Source organism: Zeus faber (assembly GCF_960531495.2).
Source record: "Zeus faber genome assembly, chromosome: 6".
Classification (NCBI taxonomy): Eukaryota; Metazoa; Chordata; class Actinopteri; order Zeiformes; family Zeidae; genus Zeus; species Zeus faber.
The window spans coordinates 14,731,984-14,757,192 of NC_137201.1; the positions used below are offsets into that span (position 1 = coordinate 14,731,984).

The 25,209-nt window shown below is 43.8% G+C and overlaps 1 protein-coding gene across 1 annotated transcript in view; it reads right to left on the bottom strand.

The window, feature by feature from the left end:
* abcc8 (ATP-binding cassette, sub-family C (CFTR/MRP), member 8) overlaps window positions 1-25,209 on the bottom strand; it is a 52,391-nt gene that overhangs the window by 8,781 nt on the left and 18,401 nt on the right. The window contains exons 11-33 of the mRNA XM_080002120.1: window positions 24,622-24,662; window positions 22,287-22,432; window positions 20,805-20,925; window positions 20,363-20,482; window positions 19,599-19,671; window positions 19,389-19,494; window positions 15,946-15,978; window positions 12,976-13,014; window positions 12,397-12,495; window positions 10,463-10,547; window positions 10,120-10,200; window positions 9,745-9,882; window positions 9,305-9,430; window positions 9,017-9,113; window positions 7,257-7,504; window positions 4,379-4,545; window positions 3,059-3,286; window positions 2,865-2,957; window positions 2,028-2,130; window positions 1,768-1,881; window positions 1,546-1,666; window positions 322-452; window positions 127-205 (exon numbers count right to left, since the gene is read on the bottom strand). Coding sequence (XP_079858246.1) covers window positions 127-205; window positions 322-452; window positions 1,546-1,666; window positions 1,768-1,881; window positions 2,028-2,130; window positions 2,865-2,957; window positions 3,059-3,286; window positions 4,379-4,545; window positions 7,257-7,504; window positions 9,017-9,113; window positions 9,305-9,430; window positions 9,745-9,882; window positions 10,120-10,200; window positions 10,463-10,547; window positions 12,397-12,495; window positions 12,976-13,014; window positions 15,946-15,978; window positions 19,389-19,494; window positions 19,599-19,671; window positions 20,363-20,482; window positions 20,805-20,925; window positions 22,287-22,432; window positions 24,622-24,662 — 2,589 coding nt within the window. The remainder of the gene's footprint in view (window positions 1-126; window positions 206-321; window positions 453-1,545; window positions 1,667-1,767; window positions 1,882-2,027; window positions 2,131-2,864; window positions 2,958-3,058; window positions 3,287-4,378; window positions 4,546-7,256; window positions 7,505-9,016; window positions 9,114-9,304; window positions 9,431-9,744; window positions 9,883-10,119; window positions 10,201-10,462; window positions 10,548-12,396; window positions 12,496-12,975; window positions 13,015-15,945; window positions 15,979-19,388; window positions 19,495-19,598; window positions 19,672-20,362; window positions 20,483-20,804; window positions 20,926-22,286; window positions 22,433-24,621; window positions 24,663-25,209) is intronic.

A 25,209-nucleotide genomic window follows, 5' to 3' on the forward strand; every position in this document is an offset into this window, starting at 1 on the left:
TGCTTGGGGCAATTTCTCATAACGACTGACATGGCCTATAACATCTGGTTTACAGCATATAAACTCGGTATTAACTTTCCAACATTTTCACAACAAAAAAGCACTTCACACGAGGACGAACTCTACCTTCAAACATGTCCACCATTCGGAAGAAGGCCAGGGAGAAGGAAGACTTTCCACTGCCCGTCCTGCCACAAATCCCCACCTGGAACGACAGACGACAACGGTTTATCATCATAATAAACATCCCCCTCGTCAATGAAATCGTACCCAACCCACGTGAATCCTTTTTCTTATCTTTTCCTGCCTGAGCTCCAGTACCTTCTGGCCGGGGCTGATGTGCGCGTTGACGTTTTTGAGGACGGGTTTCAGCGTGGCGTCGTACCGGACGCTCAGGTTCTGGATCTGGATCTGCCCCCGCTGAGGCCAACCGTCTGGGACCTGGGATGCAGCTGGAGAGAGAGAGAGAGAGAGAGAGAGAGAGAGAGAGAGAGGGAGAGAGATAGAGAGATCATTTATGTTAAAATATTAATAATCACGTCCAAAACACCGTAGAAAACCCGGTACAGTGGAAAGGCCCAGGATGACTCTTTCGATTTCGGAAGCCGTTCCGCGCCTCGATGCAGCTGGACAGACTAGTCTCGTTGTTTCTAAATCCAGACGTACGTGTGGAGAGGACGAGGCTCCTACAGCTAAGGACTGTAAATTATAGAACGAGCTTCCCAAAGAGCTCAGACTTCTTTTAACACTATTACGGACTAAATCTTTCGGAGTGCCCTTTTTTTGTTTGCACATTTTCAATCCACTGATGTGGTTCATCCGTTGTAGCTCTTCATTATTTCCTGCTTTTTTTCTTTTAATGTGTTTGAGTTGTTGCTATTTTTCAGCAAAAGGCATTTGATCAACTTTTGTTTTGAATAGTGCTCGACAAATAATGTCATCAGCAGGGCTGCAACAATTACTCCACGACTGTCATACCGCCGGTTCTACACGCTGTTACACGTTATTACTGTACAATGCATTTGACCTGCACTGCGATAGCTGATTATGGGGTATGCTGAATTACATCATCTCAGTTTTTAACCTTCCGAACCCATAAAAACTTCAGACGTCGCAGATTCGTACGGGATTCGAATCACACATATTATCGGTAATACCTGAAACCACAGACTTCTCCCGGTAACCATGATTAAGTTACGTATTCTACTATATCTGCTAATAAAGTATGGCATATTGTATTTGGTGTTTGAGATGAGTACGCAATGAATAAGCTCAAACAATTATGACTAAGAATTATTGTATATTCTGTTCTTAAAGCAATTGATACATTCTTCTATGTAGTAGAGGCAGGCATGTTTACAGTGTGAGGTAAAAAAAAAACAGACAACAACAACAAGCCACTTTAGACTTTAGACTTCACCCTTCGAGGGGAGCAAAATCTCAAAGCTTAACACCAGAGAAGCCTCCACAGGCAACCTGACCTGCAGCCTGACCAGCACGTGCTGTGTCGCTTAGCAAGACGTTTAAATATAGAAGGGAACTCACTGAGCAGCCCCTCGTAGTTCTCCGGTAAAGTCTCGAGGAGGCCGTTGATCCTCTTGACCGAGCCAAGCTGCACCTCCATGTCCGCCAAGTTACGCACCATCCAGTTCATGTAGTTGGACACCTGACGCATGAGGGGAAGGTATTTAATTACGCACTGTTTTTCTGATCGCGACAACAAACACTCACGGCGCTACGCCTAAAAAAACACCCGCGCAGTCTCACCATGAGGGCGTAGGTCAGCCCCAGCCCCACCAGCCCGGCAGAAAGCTGGTTGTACAGGGAGTTGGTGATGGAGGCTACGGCCGCTACCAACACCACACAGGCTCCAATATACTCCTGGAGCCAAAAAGAGAGGAGCGTAGTGTGGGAAAAACAGATCGATCTGTTCAAAATTCCACAAAAATACCCGTGTGATATGTCATCATTATCGCATTGGAAACCAACAGGGTTTTCAAGAGGGATTTTAGGAAGCAGGTCTTTACCATCCGGACCTCCAGCCAGCGGTTCGCCGCCGTGAGGAAGAGGGAGGCGATGTTGTTGGCGTCGGTGAACTCCAGTAACCTCTGTCCGAACCTGGACTCATACCTGCCACAGAGAATAATACAGCTCTGACAAAATGGTATGGTCTGACGGTCCCTGTTGTATTTACACTGGTGTGCTAAAGGAGAGTGGCTGCATTTCAATGTATTTACAAGGGAAAATGTATGACCACAGTGTGGTATTTTGCACTGTGTCAGTCAGTCATTTCTGTCATTTTTATTTGCAGTTGTATCTGGCAGTCCTGTGCAAGAACCAAAGATCAAAATAATTATGAGAGGATGTTTAACATTTTTAAATATCTAAATAAACAATTTCCATCAAATCAGTCTGCAAGAATGTGCCATTTTCCAATATTCCATTTCACACCAAAATAATATGGACTACAATGAAAATAACTTATAAGTCCTTTAGGAGTCATTTGAAGACCCTCCGCATATAAAATAACTTACTAGAACATATAATGTCTTACTACAATTAGAAATGTGTCAATACCACTTTTCTCACTGCCAGTACCGCTGTCCCCAAGTTATACTCTTTAAGCATCTGCTGACACCGAGTACTGTGGCGGTCCATTACTTTTAACTGGACAAAACAGAGTTAGACTGTTTGGGGTCGATTGCGATTTACTTATAATCAATTTCATCTATATAAATCTATAAAATATCAATTTCTTCATTGGAGATTTCTAATTTGGTTTATTTCAAAAGGAAGCCAATCAAAGAAACATTAACATGACCTGCAGGACAGAGGCCTGGACAAACACACGTAAACTAAATTACCTGAAGGCCCTGATGGTGGTGAGACCTTCCACAGTCTCAGAGATGTGGGAGAGTAGAGGGAGCCGGGTGCTGTCCTCCAGCTGCTGAAGGTCCCTGGGTGAGAAGAAAATAAAAGACATTACTCCATCCACACTATCATTCACTCATCCATCCATTCATCCATCTTTTCATCCGCCCATCCCTGCCAGCCTCACCTGGAAGCCACCCGGAAGTACTTCTGGATGAAGTAGCAGGCCACGGCCAGGGGCAGCAGAGCGACCAGGAAGACAGGGATGACGTAGGAGATGACACCCAGGGCGGAGACGCACAGCAGGGTGGAGCGCGTCAGGCACTCCAGCGTGGCCGGGATGTGCTGGTCGATGGTGTTGGTATCGGTGGAGAACCTGTTGAGGATGCTGCCCAGTGGCGTGGTCTCAAACAGCCTGGAGAAGCAGGAGGGCACAGTAAGTATGGCAGAGATTGGAGGGTTCTCTTTAGGTCTCAGTTTGTTTATTTCTTTGATTTTATTATATTTTATCTTTTATTCTTTTATTGCTGGCAAGTGGCCCGATCAGAATGCCCAAGTTGGGATGTCCCGTAAATGGACATTATATTTCACGATGCATTTCTTAACACATCTTAAGGACATGGTAGCTCGCGAGTCGTTATGATAGATTGCGTTTTCCAAGTAATTTGGACCAGCAACTAGCGGTGATTAGTGGTCCACGAGGTTACTGCAAGTGGGTCACCAAAACATTGGCAAAACATAATGATTTTAACAAAAAAATATATGATTTTACTAATTAAACAAATTTCTTGTAGTTTTTCCATAACACTGAAAATTTCTTCACTACTGTGATAAACTAATAGCTAGACAGCTAGATCTATCTAGACCTAGAAATGAACAAAAATAAAAAATATATATAAAAATAAATGGCAATGTAGAAAAAAAACAAAAAAACAACAACAATAGACCTCTTTATCAGCAGTTTACATTCTGACAACATTCTTGCATAAATCTATATAAAATCTGTCCATAGTCAAAGAAAGTGACATTGTCCACTGACGTCTGTGCTTCGCCAAAATTCAGAAAAAGGGATTGAGGACAGCTTACTCCTGTAAATTTTTGAGAAATTCTACCTTTTTTAAAGAGCTGGAAAATATTTTTTACATCCATATCCAGGCCAGCACAATCCTCTAACTAAATGAGGCTTGAAGTGAAAAGTGCTTGAGTCATGTGACGCAGTGTCATTTCTCCAGGCGGCTTATGTCTTTGATGTGTTTATTCATGCACAGGTGCAGTGGACGTATGTGTTTGTGCAGGTGCACGTGTGTGTGCTTTCTGTTAGCAACGTCTCCTGGGTTCACTGTGCGGTTAGCAGATGGCACTCTGGGTAATGGGGCGGGAAAAAGCGCTTACCGTGTCTCTTCCCAATCCATTTAATGGTCATTTTTTGACACTCACATGTCAACGCACAAATAGAAACTGCACACACACATGCTCAAATCTCTTTTCAGTTCATCAGGTCATCCACCTCATGGGGGCCAGGATGATCTTGTGCAGCAGGCTGTGGTGCAGCTCCTTGGCCACTCGGAGGCCGGTCCACTCCACAGCCACCGAGGTGGCCAGACACAGAGTGATGCCCAGGCAGCAGAGCACGCTGAACACCGACAGGTACCACGAGTGGCTGAACCCACACTCCTGCAGGAAAAGATATAGAGTAGATAGTACAGTGAGAGAGAGAGAGACACAGAGAGAGACAGAGAGAGAGAGAGACTTTTGACTTCTAAGGTTCCTTTATTTTCAATAAGTCATGTCACAACAGCAGAAACTTTATTACGAAGAAACCAAAAAACATCAAAAATAGAGACAAACCACACGAAAACACAGATCAGTAAGAGTATAGACATCTCTCTTCATATATAACTAGGTACGTAGGGATCTGTTGATGTCTTCCCCAGGTTTGAGACAGCTGTTCACTATAAGGACCGCTCCCTTTGTAGCCCAGACTTCCTCCTTTGTACAGTTTACACAGAGAGAGAGAGAGAGAGAGAGAGAGAGAGAGAGAGAGAGAGAAAAGATCACAGCTACCAGAGAGAGAGAAAGCGAGAGAGAGAGAGGGAGAGAGAAAGAGGGAGAAAGAGGGAGAAAGAGAGAGAGAGCGAGAGAGAGAGAGAGAGAGAGAGAGAGAGAGAGAGAGAGAGAAAGAGGGAGAAAGAGAGAGAGAGCGAGAGAGAGAGAGAGAGAGAGAGAGAGAGAGAGAGAGAGGGAGAAAGAGAGAGAGAGCGAGAGAGAGAGAGAGAGAGAGAGAGAGAGAGAGAGAGAGAGAAAGATTTATTTCCCTAGGTGCTCAGACCTTGATTATAGGCATAATTGAATACTAAGTTTGAGAGATGTATTTACTTCATAACATGCTCTGTTCTCATTTTTTCCAGTTTATAATTGTATTACCTGTTCAGTCTCTCAGGTTGCCCCATCCCTATACTGCTTCTAGTTCCTTGACCTTCTTGCGACCAGGACATTAAAAATGTAGCTGTGTTGGGAACTGTAGAGTAGTTGTTTTCTTACACCTTTGCTGACACAGACACCCCTCCCGCCATGACAACATAAATCTTAAATATTAAAATGTGACCCCTACATTGATCGCTTCCTGTCTTTCCTAGTGTCAATCCATAAAATAATGGTTGTTGGGTGGATGACACTCAAGTCCTAGTATTCTATTAGAAACATCTGGGTTTACCCTCTGCCAGTCATCAATTGATTCATTTTGTTTTCCTTGGTCATTTGAGGTGGTGGGTATTGTTGTCGTCCGGGGTTGCTGTTCTTTTTTGTGAATGTTAATCCAGTTCAATCCAATTTGTCTGTCTTTCACTTCCTGCACCTCTGTGATCTTTCCATTGTTGTTGGCAAATACATTGAATGGCTGGGATCAAAATGAAATGGATTACCACTTTAAGAAAGAGAAAAATGCACCTTGTCCTCATCTCCTCTTGAATTTGGCCTGGCTGAGCTGTACAATGCCACCAACACATGTAATATAATATAGCCTGTATACAGGCTATATTATATTATTTAGTTAAAATTTGGTTTGCCATGTTGGACAGCAGCCTGACTTCAAGGGTGGTTGTGTTTCGGAGATTGTGGTTGACGGTATATACTGTATACTTAGATAAGCTTGGCAGCGGAGACACACGGGAGCTGAGCCAAACAGGACTCCGGGGCCATCTGTGTTTTGGTAGTGTGTGTGGGAGGGAGCCGACAGAAAGACAAGAAACAAGAAACTAAACAGAACAACAGAATTAGAGAATAGTGAGCAGCATGTGCACTCAGCACAGAGTTGGCCTTAAGCTGCAATGACGCTGTCTGTAGCCCTGGGAGTATGACTTGGTGAAAATCCACCTGTCCTTTACTTTGATGACACACACACACGCTAAACCAAGGCACTGTGGAAAACTATTAATAATGCTTTACGAGCACTGCAACACAATCACCTGACAACAGCTGATGTGATGCACGAGCTGGAAAGGTTCACTTTCCACTGTTTACAGAGCGTGTGTGTGTGTGTGTGTGTGTGTGTGTGTGTGTGTGTGTGTGTGTGTGTGTGTGTGTGTGTGTGTGTGTGTATGTACATGTGTTCAAGCTATGTCAAGGTGCAGAGACTATTGATAAAACATAAAGAGTAGCTTGGCTTTGGAATTTGGTTGGGGGAATTTTGGATCAGATGCAAGCAGCAGAAGGGGCAGAATATACAATGTTGTTTTTTCTGTCAAAGTTAAAGCTTTCATATAAATCCACAACGCCGAAAACTGTTATTAATCGAGGCCACAGTGTGATTCCTCCAAACGCCGACGCATTCAACCCACACTGATGCTTCCATCTGAACCCCTGAAGCCCTCAGAAGACAGCTTTTTTCATCATGACACAGATTCTGCCATTTCTTCAGCTCTGCCGATGAGGGCACGTCGTGGGAGTCAGATTGTGCCACGTAGTGGAGGGACACACACGGGGGTGACGGAGAACATGTCCCTATCGCGCATGTTTCGTTCCATAAGGAAACGGAGTAAAATCAAATAACCTACATCTACAATACAAACACATTTTTTTGGCGCCCCGATCATGGGCGCCCCATCGCTGGCGCTCTGTGGGCACAGTCGGTACCATCAGAGAGGGAGCGATCGGGGCGCAGAGCTGGCCCTGCGGGGCTATTTTAGATCGGGGGCCATTCATCAAACATCAAGCCCCGGATGCCCAACCCTAATGACGCCACTGTCTCCAATGTTCTTTTAAGAAATACATAAAAATAATGTGGAGCTCACCAATCAACAAAGATTTGAGGGTCAAAATGAATGTATGAAGAAGTTAATCCATCCATCTATCTAGTTATCTATCTATTGGCCGGATATCCCCCTCACCTGGACGCTGGAGCAGTTCTGCACCGTGGCCTCGATCTTGGCGGCGATGACCTGCGAGGTCCAGTGGGCGAGCCAATAGTCGATGGCCACCATGAAGGTGTGTTTGAAAAGCTGCGACATGAGGAGCAGGGTGAGGAGGAGGAGCCCGGCCGAGGACAGATAGGCAGCGCAGGAGCGCCAGGGGATGGTGGTGCGCTGACGCATCACCTGCGACATGTTGTCGTCCTCCTCGCTCTCCACCGACTCCTCTGGAAGATGGAGGGAAATAAGTCAAAAAGAGCCAAAGACTTCTGACTCAGCTTGGGATAGAACTGGATATGGGATTTTGTTGTGTGAAATGGAGTTCTCCAATTTGTTTTGAGAGCAATAACATCTGAGTGGTTTTATTTAAGGCATGCTCAACAAAACTCAATACAACTCAACATATACAGCATGACCAACCTATGTATATTTCTTTTTCTCTCCTGTCTTCGTGAGCAGTATACATGTACATTATTTTCTACCCTTCTCCCCTGATAAATGACCCTCAATTTCATCTGTATGTGCCTGAATAATATCATAAGTAAATGAGGTCGGGTGGTGTTTGAGAGACATAAAAATAGCTGAGAATTAATAAATAGCTCTCGGTGAAAGCTAGCATGACTGGGTAAGAAAACTCTTCACTTCCAGTTAATCCATCACTCCACAGTAATACATACTTTCACAAGAGCAGGCAGAATGTCATTCCCATGATCGGTGGTGCTTTGTTGTTTTGGGAGAGGGGGAACAGAGCAGCCACACTGACACACTTAAGCGAGTGGGGAAAGGGAGCTAATGTTAGCTACGTTCCACCCCCTCCACCTCATGTAAATATATATATACGACTTCACATCATGCAGCAATCTTTAGAGCATGTGGTCATCTAGCTAACTACGACGAGCCAGAGGAGGAGGGGGAAGAGAAAGTGGGGGAGGACAGGTGACGAAGAAAGGGAAGAGAATGAGTGGTTTGTCTATTGAGACTACCCACTATCAGATTCATGCTGGCAATGTCATGAACATCCTTATTTGTGGAGCCAGAGCAGGAGTGACAAAATGGAAAAGGGAAAAAGAGAAAGGGAAGAGAAGATCTGATTGGATGGCCGGCACATGGTGTGAGGAGCCTACGACGTCGGGTTGCGGCGGCACGATGCCACGGACTCGGCTGTAAGGTGGCGATGAGTTTTTGCGAAAAACCATGCTCTCTGGCCACACCTGCGAGATCGAACATGAGGGCAGCAACACCCGCTGGTGTCGGAGCCGTCCCACCAGTCCACCCAGCGGTGCCACCAGCACACGGGAGACAACAGCACAAAACACAGATAAAGAGTACGGCCACTGCACCTTAACACCTTCCTCTGGCAGTCATACAGTCAAACAGCCAGAGCGGGGAGACAGACAGAGAGAGACAGGGTCAAAGGCAGCTTTTTATCCACGGCAGCCTCACAGGGTGGAAAGGACAAACTGGTCGGTCAGATAAGTAAACTCTTTGTAAACCCTTCGTCTGAGCGCGGAGAAGAAGATACCTGACCCAGCACGAAAAGGCAGAAGCCGCAGCTCCTTGGCTTCCACGTCATTCAATGTTTGCATAACAGAGGAAATAAAGGAATGACATTTTTTATCTTCCCTCATTGTAGTCACTGCAAACACTGTAGGAGGAGCAAAGCCAAAGCCAGTTATCTGAAGCTGCCATGTAACAGATGATGCTGCAGGGCAAGTGAAGAGACCTCAGACACCCCTCACCTTCCTCATCCTCCTCGGTCCTGACGGCCTCTCTGGAGTACATGGCCCTCCGCAGGTTCTTCCTCTCCAGGTCAGTCATGCTCTCGGCAACAGTCTCCTGAAGGAGGAAAGACACGGAGAAAATGGATTCTGCTGCTGAACGACTGGGGTCACATGAATCACAGCGGCAGGCCTCAAACATCACGCAGAGGCTAATTGGTTTTGATTGTCGCCCAGCCGAAAACAAAAGCTCAATTACGGGCGTATTGACCCGTCAGGGATTCATTACTTTCTTTGGTTGAAAGTCACCTTCTCAAACTCCTGGTCCTGACGGTGCATCAGCGTCTTCCACTGCTCGAAGAGCTCCGGCTCAGAATTCTGGATGTCCTTCAGTGTCCCTTCGGTCTGGATGGTCCCATCTTTCATGGCAATGATCTGTACACACACCCAAATCTAGAGATTAAATCAGTGCATTGCCATAAAAAAGGGTAAAAAAAACAATCAGCTTCGCTCTTTACGTTCTCTGGTTTCCTCTTGAGATGAACATGTCTCTTCCCCAGAGGAAACAATGAAGCGTATTGACGAAAATAATGAGCGTAATAAAACGGCACTTAAAGCAGACGGGCACATCTGTTACTGTGTGTGGTAAAGTGTCTCAGTGCGAGAGTGCAGGTTTAACGTCTCTCTTTCTGCTCACACACACACACACACACACACACACACACACACACACACACGCACGCACTTACCCAGTCCGCATGCAGTAGGTACTGTAGCTTGTGTGTGACCAGGACCACTGTCCTCTTTTCTTCTCTCAGCAGCTTCAGGATGCCCTCCTGCATCAGATGGTCACTCAGGTGAATGTCTAAGGCAGAGAATGGGTCGTCCTGAAAGAAAGGGAAAAGAGAAGGGCTGAGTGGATAATCAAAATCTAAAGTCTACTGAGGTTTGTCCTGTCTGATTTTGGGGAAAGCATCTGGTAATGTTCTAGTGTGGAGCAGAACGCTGGCACAGTCCCTCGTCTATGGGGTCCAAGTCAGGGTCAGATACTGCAGCAGAGCTACTGGAGTTATAAGCCTCAATAAGGGGTTTGTAAAACTTTGGAAGTGGGTTTGAAGACTCACTAGAAAGACAACATTGGTTTTCTGGTACAGGACTCTGGCCACGCTGATCCGCTGCTTCTGTCCACCGGACAGAATGATGCCCTGGAGCGTAAGAGAAGAAAGGAAGGGAGGTAAGATGTGGAAGATGAAGATGAATGAACAATGAATAAACAAAACATCAAGCAAAGGATACGGTACAAGCCAGTGATCAACGGCGGCTGTTAAGATGAAACGTGGAGATGAAATAGGACCTGTTGACCATCAGCCTAATCCCGATGCAAATTATTTTGCATCTCAGGCCTTCTGACGTTTTGTCCAAACACAAAATGATGGACGATGGAGGATGGATGAAGGTAATACTGACCCTCTCACCAATTTCCGTCTGGTCGCCTTGTGGCAGGATGTCGATGTCGGGCTGGAGCGAACACGCCTCGATGACGGCTTTGTACCTGTATGGTGCGTATACATACAAAACCGCATAAACCCAAAGTGACAGCTGAGTGATATATACATGTGTAGTGCTATATGTACGTGTGTAGCTACATGTGTAGGCAATACATAAATCCTCCCCCTCAATATCCATCCATCCATCCAGCCATCTATGCATCCATTTTCTTTCTCCTGTCAGGTTCAGGGTCACTGAAACCCGGAATCTCAAAGTAGAATGGAATGCAGAGAGACATCCTGAGTAGAATAGTCCATTGCAGGGTTATGTGGGATTCAGTGGTTTTCCACACTGGCACAGATTGAAGTGTATCAATACGGTCAAGTGTCTCAAGTAATTCTACAGTCACAATAAAGACATTCTTTTCTGTTGGGAGCCTGGAAGTCTCCACTACTTCAAGGATCGCCGTCTGTAGGATATAGAACATTCTGGTGAAGATAGAAACTACAAACTGACACTGAGCAGTCTGCACATATAGGAGCGATAAATAGGAGTGATATATAGGAGTGATAAAAACAAACATGTATGTCGAAAACAGATTCAAGTGTGGACACTGGACAAACATCACAAAGTTACTGGAATAAAAACACATGTCAGAATGGTGTTTATAATTATATAAGTATTTGAACACAATGATTAACAAACATATGCAATGATAACAGGTTCATATGAGAACTCAAGATTTAATTTAATACTAGGAATTGTACTTCTATAGCACAGCCTCAACCTTATCAGCAGCAAGGGAACCAAGAGGAGACGCGATCACATCACAAACATGGCTCTTTTATATAACTCCACAGCAACAAAGCGGAGTAGGAGCGAGCCATTAAATATCCCTTCAATGGACAGTCCATTAGGTCCGGAGAAACAGAGCCTTCGACAAACTATGAATGTGGGAAGCGGACCATCTACCGGGAAGACAAGATGTCTGTTTATGTGTCTGTGTGTGTGTGCGTGTGTGTGTGTGTGTGTGTGTGTGTTTGAAAAACATGAATGTGCTAGTGCCCAGGCAGCTGAAACGCAGCATATGGTCTCCGCAGTGCCAAGGGTGCACAGTGACAAAGCAAGAAAATGCAGAAACTCATTTGGTTTACGGCAATGCGATTCTAGCAGTTATTTAAACAGGCAACCTGTATTGCCAGGCTGCCTGTTTAAATGACTGACAATGGTGATAATGGCAATGTGGCCAGTGTTAATGGGGAGAGTAGAGGAGAAACGTAATCTTGGCTTATTTTTTAAACAACATTAGGGCCGATAGCAACCTTTACAAGTGGTTGCCAAGTCTGGCAAAATGGTTGGATGGATAGTGGAGATCAATAGGTGGATGGATAGATTGATTTCTACGAGGCAACCAGACCACACCAGATGGTTGTCAATGGCCGAAATCTGGTTGCCGAGGGGCAAATGGGCAACCGTTATTGTGGAGTAAAAATGCTTTCACGTTCTCTGATGGATTTAACTAATGCGTCCTGTTTGGCACCATTTTACACTGATAAAATATTTGTGGGATTTGCGATCACAGGTGAAGCACATTGTGGTGTGGGGGTGGTGTGGTTTAAGTAGCCACACCTGTCTTGGGTCTAGGTAATTTTGCCAAAGATCAGGGTGGCTGTACGCCTGTTGCTCGTAAGAGTAATCAACGAGCAACAGGTATAACCCCCATCCCCACACACACACACACACAGGAGAGGAGCCCTTGTCATACATGTTTCCATCTGGTGTGTTTTCAACCCCACTGTCTGTGTTTCTGCGTCAGAGGGCCCTGAAATCAAAAAAGGGAGAGGGGGGGGGGGGGCGCTGGCGACAGGTGCACGCTGAGATTTGATGAAATCTCAAAATCTAGGAGTTCCCACCTGGGCTTGATCATGGGCATCTCAAATGTGATGTTTTCCACGAGACTCGCGTTGAGCAGCCAGGGCTTCTGGGAGGCGTAGGCCACGGAGCCTCTCTTCCTGCAACAGCAATCACATTGTCATTGGCATCTGTATATTGGTTATTATTTCACAAAATGATAACAAGAAATGTGTTAGGAGGATTTATTTTTCCGAATAAACACCTATCCACACCAAATGGGTCTCTAAACATACCCTGCACTGAGCCAGTCTACCGGCAAGTGTGTGTTGCTTTGGACCAAAACGACTGTTACGTGCGCTCCTCACTGTAGGAGGCAGCTAATGATGCAGAAAGATAATTACAGCCCACGGTGGACTTAACACGGCGTATTTGCTGGGTTGACATGCTGCTCACATCACTCAGAGGCTGGGGAAACAGCAGCAAGTCAAATAGAATGTAATGTTCTCTATCTCTATCTGTCCCATCTATCCCTGCTTCGGTGCATCACGCTGACATTTATGACGGAGTTGTGATCCCACCCCGATTTGCTGATAAGAGTGAAGCTGCTGAACGGTGGCCATCTGCTTTGAGGAGCTCACCTGATCTCTTCGTCTTCAGCTGCATCCCTGTCGACTGGACTGCAGAGGAACAGCACAACACACACGCACGCACCCACGCACGCACACAAACAGACATTATATACAACAATGTAATTTAATCTAAAATGGACTCACAACACCAAATCCACTCTATTTTTAGGGGAAAAACGCTATCCATATGCTCATCTTCACTATGGCAATATATATTTATTTATTGATTTATTTAATTATTCATTTGTATTTCTTTGTAAGAGGCCATGCAGAATATTTAATGTATTTATTTGTACATTTATTTTATTATAATTTATTTGTAGGGGACCACGTACAATATTAAACATAAATGATGTCATTTTATGTAATTGAACCAGATTTGGCAGCTTCCATTAATGTAAACAATGCAATAATATTGGTATTAGTAAAACCAATTAATATTAACATAAGAAATATTGGTCTGGAGCAAACACCAAACACAAACAGTTCCCTGTGGCGCCCTACATGTGCACGTCTATCATTAGCCATGATCTTAACATTTCTATAAATATCCCTCCATGGAAATCATTTCCTCCTGCAATGTGCTGATGTGGGATTGGGCCTCCAGTCCTGGGGACTGGGACACAGTCAGCGCTCTGCCAGCTGGGATTAGTGCGCCAACGAAGGACTCACGGTGATCAGATGACTGTTTCTATGCCATTGATGTTTTATTCCTCTCTACCGTGTCCCACCCTGCGTGTGTAAGTTTATATATAATATATAACCCTGCTGGAGTAGAGGAAGGTGGGTACACACAGACACATACACATTACTAGACAGGGAACAAACAGATGATTCAGGTTCCTTCCTCTCATGCATAAATCAGTTGTCTTCAAACGTTGGTTTGATTCACACTGCCTGAGTCTTGAAGCTAAACATGCCGACGGTCAGATAAATAAACCTCAACCTAAAATAGACGTATATCTCTGAATTGAACCGAGATAATTACTGCGAGGGAACAGGGCGCTAGGGAATGTTAATGATGCAACACAACAACACATGTTGAGTTTGCGGCGCTGATAATGGAGTCGGGCCTATAAAGGGTCTGTCCTGGTTCCATGACAGAACCACGACTGAGACACAGGATGATAAGACTTCCCACACCTACTAGAAATCCAAACCATCCTGTCTCTAAGGACTTGATAAGCCGCTGGAGATGGCCAGCCATAAAGATGACGTATAGTTCTGTTACACGGGCATGGATCCTGGAAAGGAATAAGAGATTCCACCAACTAATATTCCAGTTCAATGATATGCAAGCAATAAGTCTCCAGAGGCCTAAAGCATGGCTCCACCGGGATTCATATTTGAACAGTAATCATGCAAAGAAGAGATGAGAGGTAAGATGAGTTTGGGTTTAAGCCTTGTGGTCCTATTTTTTTATGGTCCCTGTTGAAGTTATTTCTCCAATGTTTTCTACTTTTTAAGGGTGGATGCCTGAAGAAGTACAGTGCAAAGGATGACTCGAAGGTTTCGGTTTCCTAAATTGTTAGACAGTTGGTTGGTTGGTTGGCTGGTAAGTTAGTTAGTTAGTTAGTTAGTTGTAGGGGTGTCATGATTCAAAATCGAAAATCGACCGAAATGAGCGTTCGATTTCAAACTTCGAAATCACAAGCAGGTTCGCGATTCTCCCCGTATTTTTGTGGGTAATATTGTCCCACGTGGTTGCCATATTGGGGCGGTCAAGATATGCAGCGTGCGCTGGGGGGTGCGGGCCCCTCCACAGAGTCGACTGTGGCTCACTCGGCTCCGAACCGAATTGGAGTCGCCGAAACACTCAGCGCACACTGCATCCGCCCACCTGGCACTAGGGCTGCAGGAACTAAATTCTAATAGAATTTGAATATTACGGAAAAAAAAAAAAAGTTTAATCTATGTTCACCCAGCTTGCTGCACAGTGAACGCGCATATTACTGGTCCGTTACTGTGAGAAATATTCGCGGTAACGGACCCATGAGCGCACCGGCACGTTTACCTGTCCTCCGGCGTTTCACTGTGTACAAGGGAGAATGCGCCTTTGACCAGGATGTCCAGTAAATCCAAAGATGTGGTGAAGGAAGTGGGAAATAAACCCGACCATCACCGAGGGAATGTCCTCTAGTGCAGAGGTTCCCAACCACCGGCTCTTGCAACCGGACCATGAGAACACGGGCGGCATTTTTTCAGGAGCTATCTGCAATCTGCTCCGCAGCAGAGCAGCAGCAGGAAACAGAGTAAATTAAATACATCTAGAGTTTTTATTTGCTTTGTTTTGGAGAAAAGATCGCTCTGAATGGAGCTGCAGGAAGTAATTTGCCTTTTACTGCCAGCGTTCACCTCTGGCAAAAATAGCAAATGGCAAATAGCAGTTTTTCTGTGCTTATTTTGGTAAGTAACTTAAAAGAAGTGTAATAAGTAACTTGTTGTTTATTATACTAAAGTCTAGTTTTGCTCAACCTCTTAACTGTTTAGGCGTGTTGTTTAAATATTCTCATATTTTTGTTTATGTTTTTGTTTATTATTTACATTTTTTAATATTCAAATGAAACAAACTTATTGAGAAACAAGTATTTTCTTTCCGTCAGTGCTGAAAGAAATAGAGAGTCATCATTCTCCAAAGAGATTTGGAGAATGATGACATCCCTATTAGTAAGTTAGTTAGTTAGTTATTTCCATGTTTTTAAACCATTTATTTAAAATTCCACTAAAAAAAAATAAACAATGGAAATTATCTCTTGTGTTGCAAGATCAAAACTGCTGTAGTAATTAATCCAGCCACAAGCACTGCTGAAGTTTCATACTGAAAGTGAGAACGACAGTATTAGTAGGCCATTATAAGCACAGAAATACTGCACATTTGTGATGTTTTGGGAGGTTTTTGGGGAGTTAGCGCGTGAGTGAGTGAGTCGGTTTTAATTTTGACTTTCTCCAGTCAGGGGCCTCAACATAAATTTCACTTACCTCGCATCTCCCTCAGAATCCAGGCTTGGCAGACTGTGGATAAAATGGAGAAAATAAACAATTTGGAAGGGCCACTTTGGTCCAGTTATGTGGAATCCCTTCATGTAGTCTAAGCTACTTTGATACATGAGATCATGTCTGCGCACAGACACAATCTTTGGTTTCATTAAGCTCCGGTTGAATCTTTGCGGCTTTGCAAAAGTCCGGTAGTAACTGTGGTATATTTTTAGATTTGACAGGTTCACACTTTTCACAGAGGTCTGAGAAAGTGATCTTAAAAATGGCGGACTGTTAAAGCCCCTTCGCGCCCGCAGTTAACACCGGCAGGTTTTTAAAATGGCTGACAGAGGACACTCCTGGAGACATCAGCTGTTAGGAAGCGCTGAGGCAGTGACATCTAGAAGACCAAAGGCAGGCCACACACATAGCGCACCAAAGGAGACCATTAAGTCTCTGTGTAAAAGCAGACAGGCAACACTGTCCGCCATCGCAATAAGGAGGTGCTAAGCCCGACAACAAGCCCTGTCCATAAAGGCACCGCGGGTCAAAGGGTGAAGAATCCTAGAAGTCAACCCGTCTTTACGCTTCATTCAAAATAACTTCATCAACCGTTCTTTACAGTTACCACAGATGTCAGTTGCTAAATGTATTAATTAATAAAGAACATTTAAGAACCACAAATGTCGACCACAAACATGGACTTCCATGGTGTCTAAGCCGCACTATGTAATGTTCTGTGTCGCTGCTGATTCACCTCAATCTCCCTGGAGGGACGGTTAAAGTACTTCTACTCCAACCCCGTTGGACATTTTCCACTGCGTAATGTGGAAACGCTTTCCGTTCAAAAACAAAACAACCCTTGATTATTCCTCATCCCCTCGTCAACTGGTGACTCAATCACATTGAGGGCTTCCGTGACAACAACAACAACAGCAACGTAATGGCTGTCTGAGTGCCTGTCTTCCAGCGCAGCCCACCGCCATCAACCAAACTCGAGTCGATGGCTTTTGACTTTCGTCGCCGACCGATCTGATTATCAGGTTGATTTCCTTATCCTAGATCATGCTGGTTCAAGTGTACATCACAAACCATTTCTATCCTCGCAAAACAGGCATTCGAACGAAAATCACTTAAAAATTCACAGACAACATTATGGCGATAAACAGCCTCCCCAGTCTGTAAAAGGTCCCTCTAAAGGCCTTAAGCAACCATTGTTAAAGAGTAAATGGCAGTTTAATGAGGCAGGGGTGAAGTGATAACCATGCCTGTACTCATTTACTTTTAGGTCTAAGACCCTTATAAGTCTGTCTGACTGTCTGACTGCATTCACCAACAGAAAACACTTTAACACTCTGATGAGCTCCTCAACAAACCAAAAGGGGTTCTCATTTCTGCCGTAACCATTCGTTTAAAGTGTAATCAACACGTGAAACCAATCCGGCGGAATGATTTGGCTTTCACCCTGCGATAAGAAATACGGCCCCTCTTTGCCTAGATAGTTGGAATATCCCCGTATCCAGTGTCCAATACCAGTTGGCTTTAACCTTCAAAGTTATTGCTGCGTGTTAGTCCAACCAGGACAGAACACACTCCCCGGCTGGAGAACACGGATTAGGAGGTGATTCCTGTCACGCTTTTCACAGGCATCTGCAAACATGGCCTGAGATAGTTGGGACGTCGATGGAGGCGACACCTCGTGTCGCTGATAGGGCGGCAGTGCCACATCGTTCGAGATACATGTTCATTTTATAGCGGGCATTTTAAAACTGGCTGACAAGAAAGCAATGCCTTGCAAATGAAACCCCAGAAAACAAACGGGTTTCTTTTCTAATCATTAAAAATACATCAGGTAAAATATCCTACAGAGCCTGATTGTGGACCATTCCAATGCCCATTTAAAAAAGTCATTAGGGCTAATTGTGTATGACAGCTCTCTATTGTTGCATGGTAAGCAAGTATGGTTCCAGGTGGTTCCAGGCAGGATGTAGAATGCTATCCCAATCCGTTGGTGAGCCGACATGGCACTATGTTTGTGTGTGTGTCTGTGTGTGTGTCAAAACGGCAGGCAGGGACCATGGTGACAATCCAGTTGGGGGTTCTGAATTCTGCGAGAAACTGAGACAGAAAGCTTTGTACCCGAGGCTGGTGACGAGACCAACAGATCACAGATAATGAAGGACCGCTCCTCGAAAGACTTTCAACTGAAAGCTGCTTCCAGGCTTTGGCCGTCGTTTGCAGCCGTGGTTGAAAAAGTTCTCTGCTTCCTCACCGAACAGCGTTTCTTACGCTTAGAGAACACGACGATTTGCCGTCACGTTGTCCAGGAACATGAGACTAGGCTCTGAGGAGGTTGTGAAGAGCTGTAAAGATGGACGTCCAGACCACCATGCAGCGGATGTACACCCTTCTATCTCACTAGAGGCCAATTTTCAGCTATAATGAATATATAAAGACAAACCAGAATTTGGCCACCAGAGGGAGCGCTGGCCACAATACCTCAACAAAAGAAACCAGGAATGCAGAGAAAGTCGGAATTTGTCTTAGTCCTTTGATTTGTATTTAAGTTTGAACCCTTTTTTTTTAAATTCAGCTCCACAAACTTTGGGGCAATAGACGAAAACAGCGGAGGGACCAGGCTTTGTGAAAACAGAGAACAGAAGCTGCACTTACAACAAATATTTTTATGTTTGGAAAAATGTGAAATGTGACACAAATATTAATTATCGCACAATTTATTCATTCAATTTTGGACCAGTGGTTCAACACTTGATCAGTTTTGTAGCAGTAGTGAATCATTTTGTCCTTTTAGAGAACCCCGTGCTCCATCTTCAAGCCATAAAATGAAGATATTGCTGCGTTAGCTCTATTATAGTGACCAATAAATCCACTAACCCTTACTCCTTCAGCTCTAAGGAGGAGTGTGCAGTACCTACTTTGACATTAATTACATTGTCCTGTCAGCTAGACTTAACTTATACCTGCAACGAAACACATAAATAAATGTCCCTTGCCTCGCTGACAGACCAATTCCCAGGGAGAGCTGTACCTAAAATGCCTTTGGAGGCAAAACTAGCACTTCTGTCAATCAGCCAGACTGAACATGAACTTAATAGCGACCACTGGAAACAAATGGGATTTCCCGTGGAAAGAGTTTGTTGCGTCCTATTGTCCAAATTGGTTTGGCAGGGTGGTCGATTAGTGATGGAATAGACCAGCACTGCCTCGTAAGGGGGAAAACCCAGAGCACACAAAACTGAACTTGCACTCGTTTCAACCATGAATTTAATGAATACTGTACAAGCTCTTAGAACGAGAATGAAGAGCATTTCCTGACATTAAAATTATTGATTCCAAAACACCACAGAGTGCTAAATATGATGAATGTGGGGATGGCTAACGCTGACGGATGAAGTATGAATGACTGAGTGAAATTGGCGACCGACCTGTTCCAGGTGACCGTCCCCGAAACCCGCTGCATCTCCCCCAGCGCCGCCAGCAGCAGAGACGACTTCCCACAACCCACCTGGCCCACGATCATGGTCAGCTGACCTGAGAGCATAAGTTTGAGCAGAAAAAAGGATAGAGAAAACAATACAGTAAAAGACTACAAAAAGAATACAAGGTGCCGTTATAATGAATGTGAAAAGACTCACCAAATGGAATCTTTATATCCACATTAGATAGTGTTGGTGGTCCGTCCGTCCAGGTGAAATACCCCGTGTTGATCTGTACGAAACAGCACATAGAGATCGTAGTGTGTCTAAAACTTCGGCACGTTTAGTTGAACCACACAGCGAACGAGCACGGACAGTGGCGTTCAACGTAGTCTTTTTTACAGAAGAATAAAATAAAAAAAAGTAGTTTTGGAAAATACCATGAGATAAGTTTTCAATAAAAAAAAAATATCTTTATTCATAAAAATATTTATTCAGTAACTTCATGGACCACTAGGGGGACAATCATTGGTGCAAATGGTTTAAAAAGGCTATCTATCTATCTATCTATCTATCTATCTATCTATCCATCTATCTATCTATCTATCTATCTATCTATCTATCTATCTATCTATCTATCTATCTATCTATCTATCTATCTATCTATCTATCTATCTATCTATCTATCTATCTATCTATCTATCTATCTATGTATCTATCTATCTATCTATCCATCTATCTATCTATCTATCTATCTATCTATCTATCTATCTATCTATCTATCTATCTATCTATCTATCTATCTATCTATCTATCTATCTATCTATCTATCTATCTGTCTATCTATCTATCTATCTATCTATCTATCTATCTATCTATCTATCCATCTATCTATCTATCCATCTATCTATCTATCTATCTATCTATCTATCTATCTATCTATCTATCTATCTATCTATCTATCTATACTAATCCTATCTTACCTTGAGGCAGACATCCTGCTCCACCTCCAGGAAGGCTCCGTCCCCCTGCTTGTCCCACTGGCAGCTGGACGTGCTCCAGTCGTCGTGCGGGGGGCGCTTCCTGTTCACCACCTTCAGGGGCTGGGGGGCACGGGAGGGGGAGGGAGGGGGCCGCTTAGAGGACGACTAGCGAAGTGTGGGGTTGAACAGAGAGTGATTGAGGGAAGAAGAAGCGTGTGGTTGGTGGTGTTTAGGATAAGTGGGAATGTGCGAAAAGAGAGAGAGAGAGAGAGGGAAGCGCTGTGAAGTCAGACAATGGCAGCCTGGCGATACCAGCCGGACAGAATGAGTGCATTGGTGAGAAACGGAGGTGTTGCATTTTTGAGAGAGGCAGAAAGAGAGAGGCGAGAGAGAGAGAGAGAGAGAGAGAGAGAGAGAGAGAGAGAGATGTGTGTGTACTTACCACCGCCTGGTACTTATTCTGGTTGTGGTTGTGATTTCTGGGACCCGGGGTGATGGTGGCTTTACGCTCCTGCTCGTCTCCGATCTCGTCGCTGGAGAAGAACTCACTGAGCTTCTGGACGCTGCAGAGACGACAGAGAGGACTCATGAGCACGGAGCACACAGGTGGTATGACAAAAAGATCAATGTTCAAATCAATATTATATATCCTGTATGATCGAAAGGCATGAGTGGAAGAGACTATTTGATTTAACATTTGATTAACGTCCTGTTCTCTCTCCCTGTTTCTCTCTATCTTTCTGTCACACACACACACACACACACACGCATGCACGCACGCGCACACACACACACCTCTGCAATAAATGTCCGATCTCCTGAGTTTTGTTCTCTCAGTGAGAAGATGTTGCTCCCTCCAACTTTTTTCAATCTGCTTTAAATTCTTCTCGGGGTTCCTGCAGATCTAATCATCATCTCAGACATCTCCAATAGCTATGATACAAACGCTCTCGCTTCGTCCTCAATAAATTCTGAGCTTGCCGTGACCTTCGGGGATACATCCGAGACACAGATACATGCACGGCTAAATGAGCTTTGTGTTGCAATCAGATAGCAATAGTCATGTCACTATCGGGAGTGCCCTTAAGATGGTCGGTCATACTGGTACCAAACTGGCCTGCACCGAGGATGACATCCAAAATGTCACGATCCACTAAATGCCACCGTGTCACGGAGGCAACCGGTAAAGATAGGGATTAGGGATTAGATTTGATTTTTCGACTTAGAGTGCCCTTTGGGAAATATTGCAGAGTCAAATGGTGTCTCATGACATTCTGCGCTTGTCAGTATAATGACACTGGAACCTGCACCATTACGTCCACTGCTGATTTTTTTTTATTAACTACAGAGGGAAATGATGGGATAGAAGCTGACATCGCCACAACTCATTTGCTTCTCAAAAGCGGGAAAACACAATTTAGCACATCCCGAATAAGGGTCATCAGCTCTGCTTCACTGACTTTGCAAACAATACCTAGGACACATTTATTCTGTTTTTAGGGTGCAAGGCAATAACATTTGATATACACTCTTGTCACAAGTCAATATTTTTAATTATAACTGCCTTGTAGACAAGCTGTCATTTGATATACTATAAGCACCTTAAAACGGGACTAAATACAGCCTCAGCAGCCATTCCTTTCAAATCTATCCATCTATCTATCTATCTGCCTGCCTGCCTGTCTGTCTGTCTGTCTGTCTGTCTGTCTGTCTGTCTGTCTGTCTGTCTGTCTGTCTGTCTATCTATCTATCTATCTATCTATCTATCTATCTATCTATCTATCTATCTATCTATCTGCCTGCCTGCCTGCCTGTCTGTCTGTCTGTCTGTCTGTCTGTCTGTCTGTCTGTCTGCCTGTCTGTCTGTCTGTCTGTCTGTCTGTCTGTCTGTCTGTCTATCTATCTATCCATCTTTTATTCTGACCTGACCAGGGCCTTGACGGTGGAGCGCACCACGCTGGACAGCAGGAACAGAGGCGTGACCAGGATGTGAAAGAGAGACAGGGAGGCAAAGGCCACAGCGGGGGACAGGTCAGCGTCCTCCGAAATGTGGACGTGAACCACAAACGTCTGAAGGGTGAAACGTTTGGAGAGAATAACCAGGGTCAGTGTCATGTGGATGTATGATTCAAATGTACAGTACTTAACTTAAAAACAAACAAATACATTAAGAAATAACTAACTAAATAAATAATAATAACAATAATAATAATAATAATATAATAATAATAACAACAACAACAACAGCAATAATGATAATAATAATAATAATAATAATAATAATAATAATAATAATAATAATAAATATAGCTGTAGGCAGCAATACACAGGGTCCAGTTTAGTCATGTTAGGTATGTATTACAGGTTTCCAAGGTCCTGTGAAAAAACACATAAGAAAGGGACGGTTCCTCCAAATGTTCTTGGAACTTCCTGCGGTGCGAAAACCTTCCCGGACCGATTATAGCTTTCTGGGTTTTCTGAAACGCAGCACGACTTACAGTTTCATGAGTGTCCATTAAACGCAGCATCGGCTCTGGTTGTCTGTCTATGCGTGGCAAGCGCTAGGCAGTAGACAGGGCGCAGGTCGCTGGATGTGAATGAGTCCTGAGAGACGAAGCTCAGCCTTACATCACTCACAAAGCGCTTTGCTCCTGAGACTAATGAAGCCGTACGGATCCCTCTTCAACCGCTGGTAAATTTGCAACAGCCTTTTCGCAAATTTCTTCTCCAAATGTACATCGATATGGATCAAACTGGAACAACAAAGACGTCTGAAACGTCCCAGGTCCAACGAGGCCTCAGCCATGTCTGTGCATGTAATAATAACCTTTGTACAGCACCTTTCATACACAACATACAACTCAAAGCGCTTTCAATAAATAGAAGGCAATCAAATAGTAGTAGTGGTAATAATAATGATAACAATGATAAAAATAACAACAATAATAATAATAATAATAATAATAATAATTGTAATGATAATAATAATTATTATTATAATAATTAGTAGTAGTAGTATAGTAGTAAAATTGTATTTATAATAATAAAAATAATACAAAAATAGGTAAAATTAATAAAAAATAAGCACATATTATACTTGACTACTTTGACTAGGTTTGAATGATTTTCAATCATCAATCTCTGTTATTATTGGTCTTAAATTATTAGTCTCTGAGCATCTCGGGGCAATTCTCACATCATTCCCAAAACAATCCTCACAATAGTCTATCCTCAATAGTTCTAACTTCTAACTTCTAACTATATTGGTGGACAGACTTTAGTATCAAAAATTCACTTCCTCCCCCTAACCCGTCGCCATCAACTTCCTGTCAAACCTGAGCGTTGCCACCGTGGAATGAAACAGGGCAACAGCCACAAATCACACAGACAGACGGAACCATTTTTCCACGGACCTTCCTCCGTCCTTCCTCCCTGACATCTCGTCTGACATTTCAGATTTGTCAACGCTCGGGTCTGCCACCTCTAAAAATATGGACAGTGTTTCATGCGGTGCTGCTGGCAAATCAACCACGTTGTCCTCTATCCCCAAATGTGGCCGGACATCCCTTGGCCGGCTGGGGGTTTGTTTGGCCCCGAGGCTGATTGACCAGGAACTGCTTTGATCCGGTCATTTTTTAATGCTCGATTTAAGGGGGTGTAAAAAGGCGCGGTTCTCACACAACTAGCTCCATCACATATTTAAAGTCGACTCAACAATAACCACTATCACTGATGTGAGATGTTAAACTTGGATGTGGACTTAGAAGTGGTTTACAGGATTATACATATCACTACAACACTCGATTCTGATTGGTCAATAGCGGCAAACAACAGTACATTTTTTCTGAATAGTGACCGTTGTCACGCGCAAACCACTTCTCCCTGCCAGTAGACACGCCTCTTGTGTCACTCTGTCTACAATGCTGATGCTCACACCAGCTACAATGGAAGATTTGAAAAGATATGGCGAATATGTCCAATTTCACATTGATAACAGCAAATAGGTTCGTCGTACGTAGAGTAGTTTATTTTCGTAGGGAGAATTGAATTGTTCACTATATTAATTGTTGCTGTGGACTATTTTTCTTTGCGGAGTCTACAAAGCAGAAGCTTTGCAGCGGGAGAGTGTGCCAGGCAGGTCATTATGAAACTACTATCAAATCATCTCAAGTCAATAGTCCATCCCAATGTATTTTTTTTAGTAAACAGCCGTGTGATGAGCAGGATAATGTGGAATGTGGAATGGAGGAGTTTCTTACCGTTAACACGGCTGCTATGGGGATGGCTGCGTTCATGAAAACTGAGAGGCAAAAGGAGAACACATGCACACACACAGTGTAAGATCAACGGACGCAGCACTTTATCTATGCTTGGAGGGAATGTTTCACAGTGAGGATGAGCGACATAATGTACAGAACAGCTGTAGATTCCTCTCTCTCTCTCTCGCTCTCTCTCTCTCGCTCATGTCTCAGACGTTTCTTTAGGTTTTCAGATTGTATTGACCTCTACAAATGTTGAATGATGATAATATTGGCAATCAATGACCAAGATCTTTGTATATCTGCTTATGACTTCAAACCTAAACCATCGCATTAGAAAACATTCAGCAACAATTTTTTTTTTTTGGAAGTCACTAATATTGTGACTAATGACTCTCAATATTCTTAAAAACGGAGAGGGTGTTGTCTCTCCCTAATTAATATTCATGAGCTGACCGTTTGACAGGTACAAACAAGTTCAAATAAATAATTAGAAAACACATCAAATAAAATAACACACAATTAAACGAAGTACAGGTGAGAACTGAACCGCTGGGCGTGGCTCTTCTGCGTGGGCGTGGCTTCCTT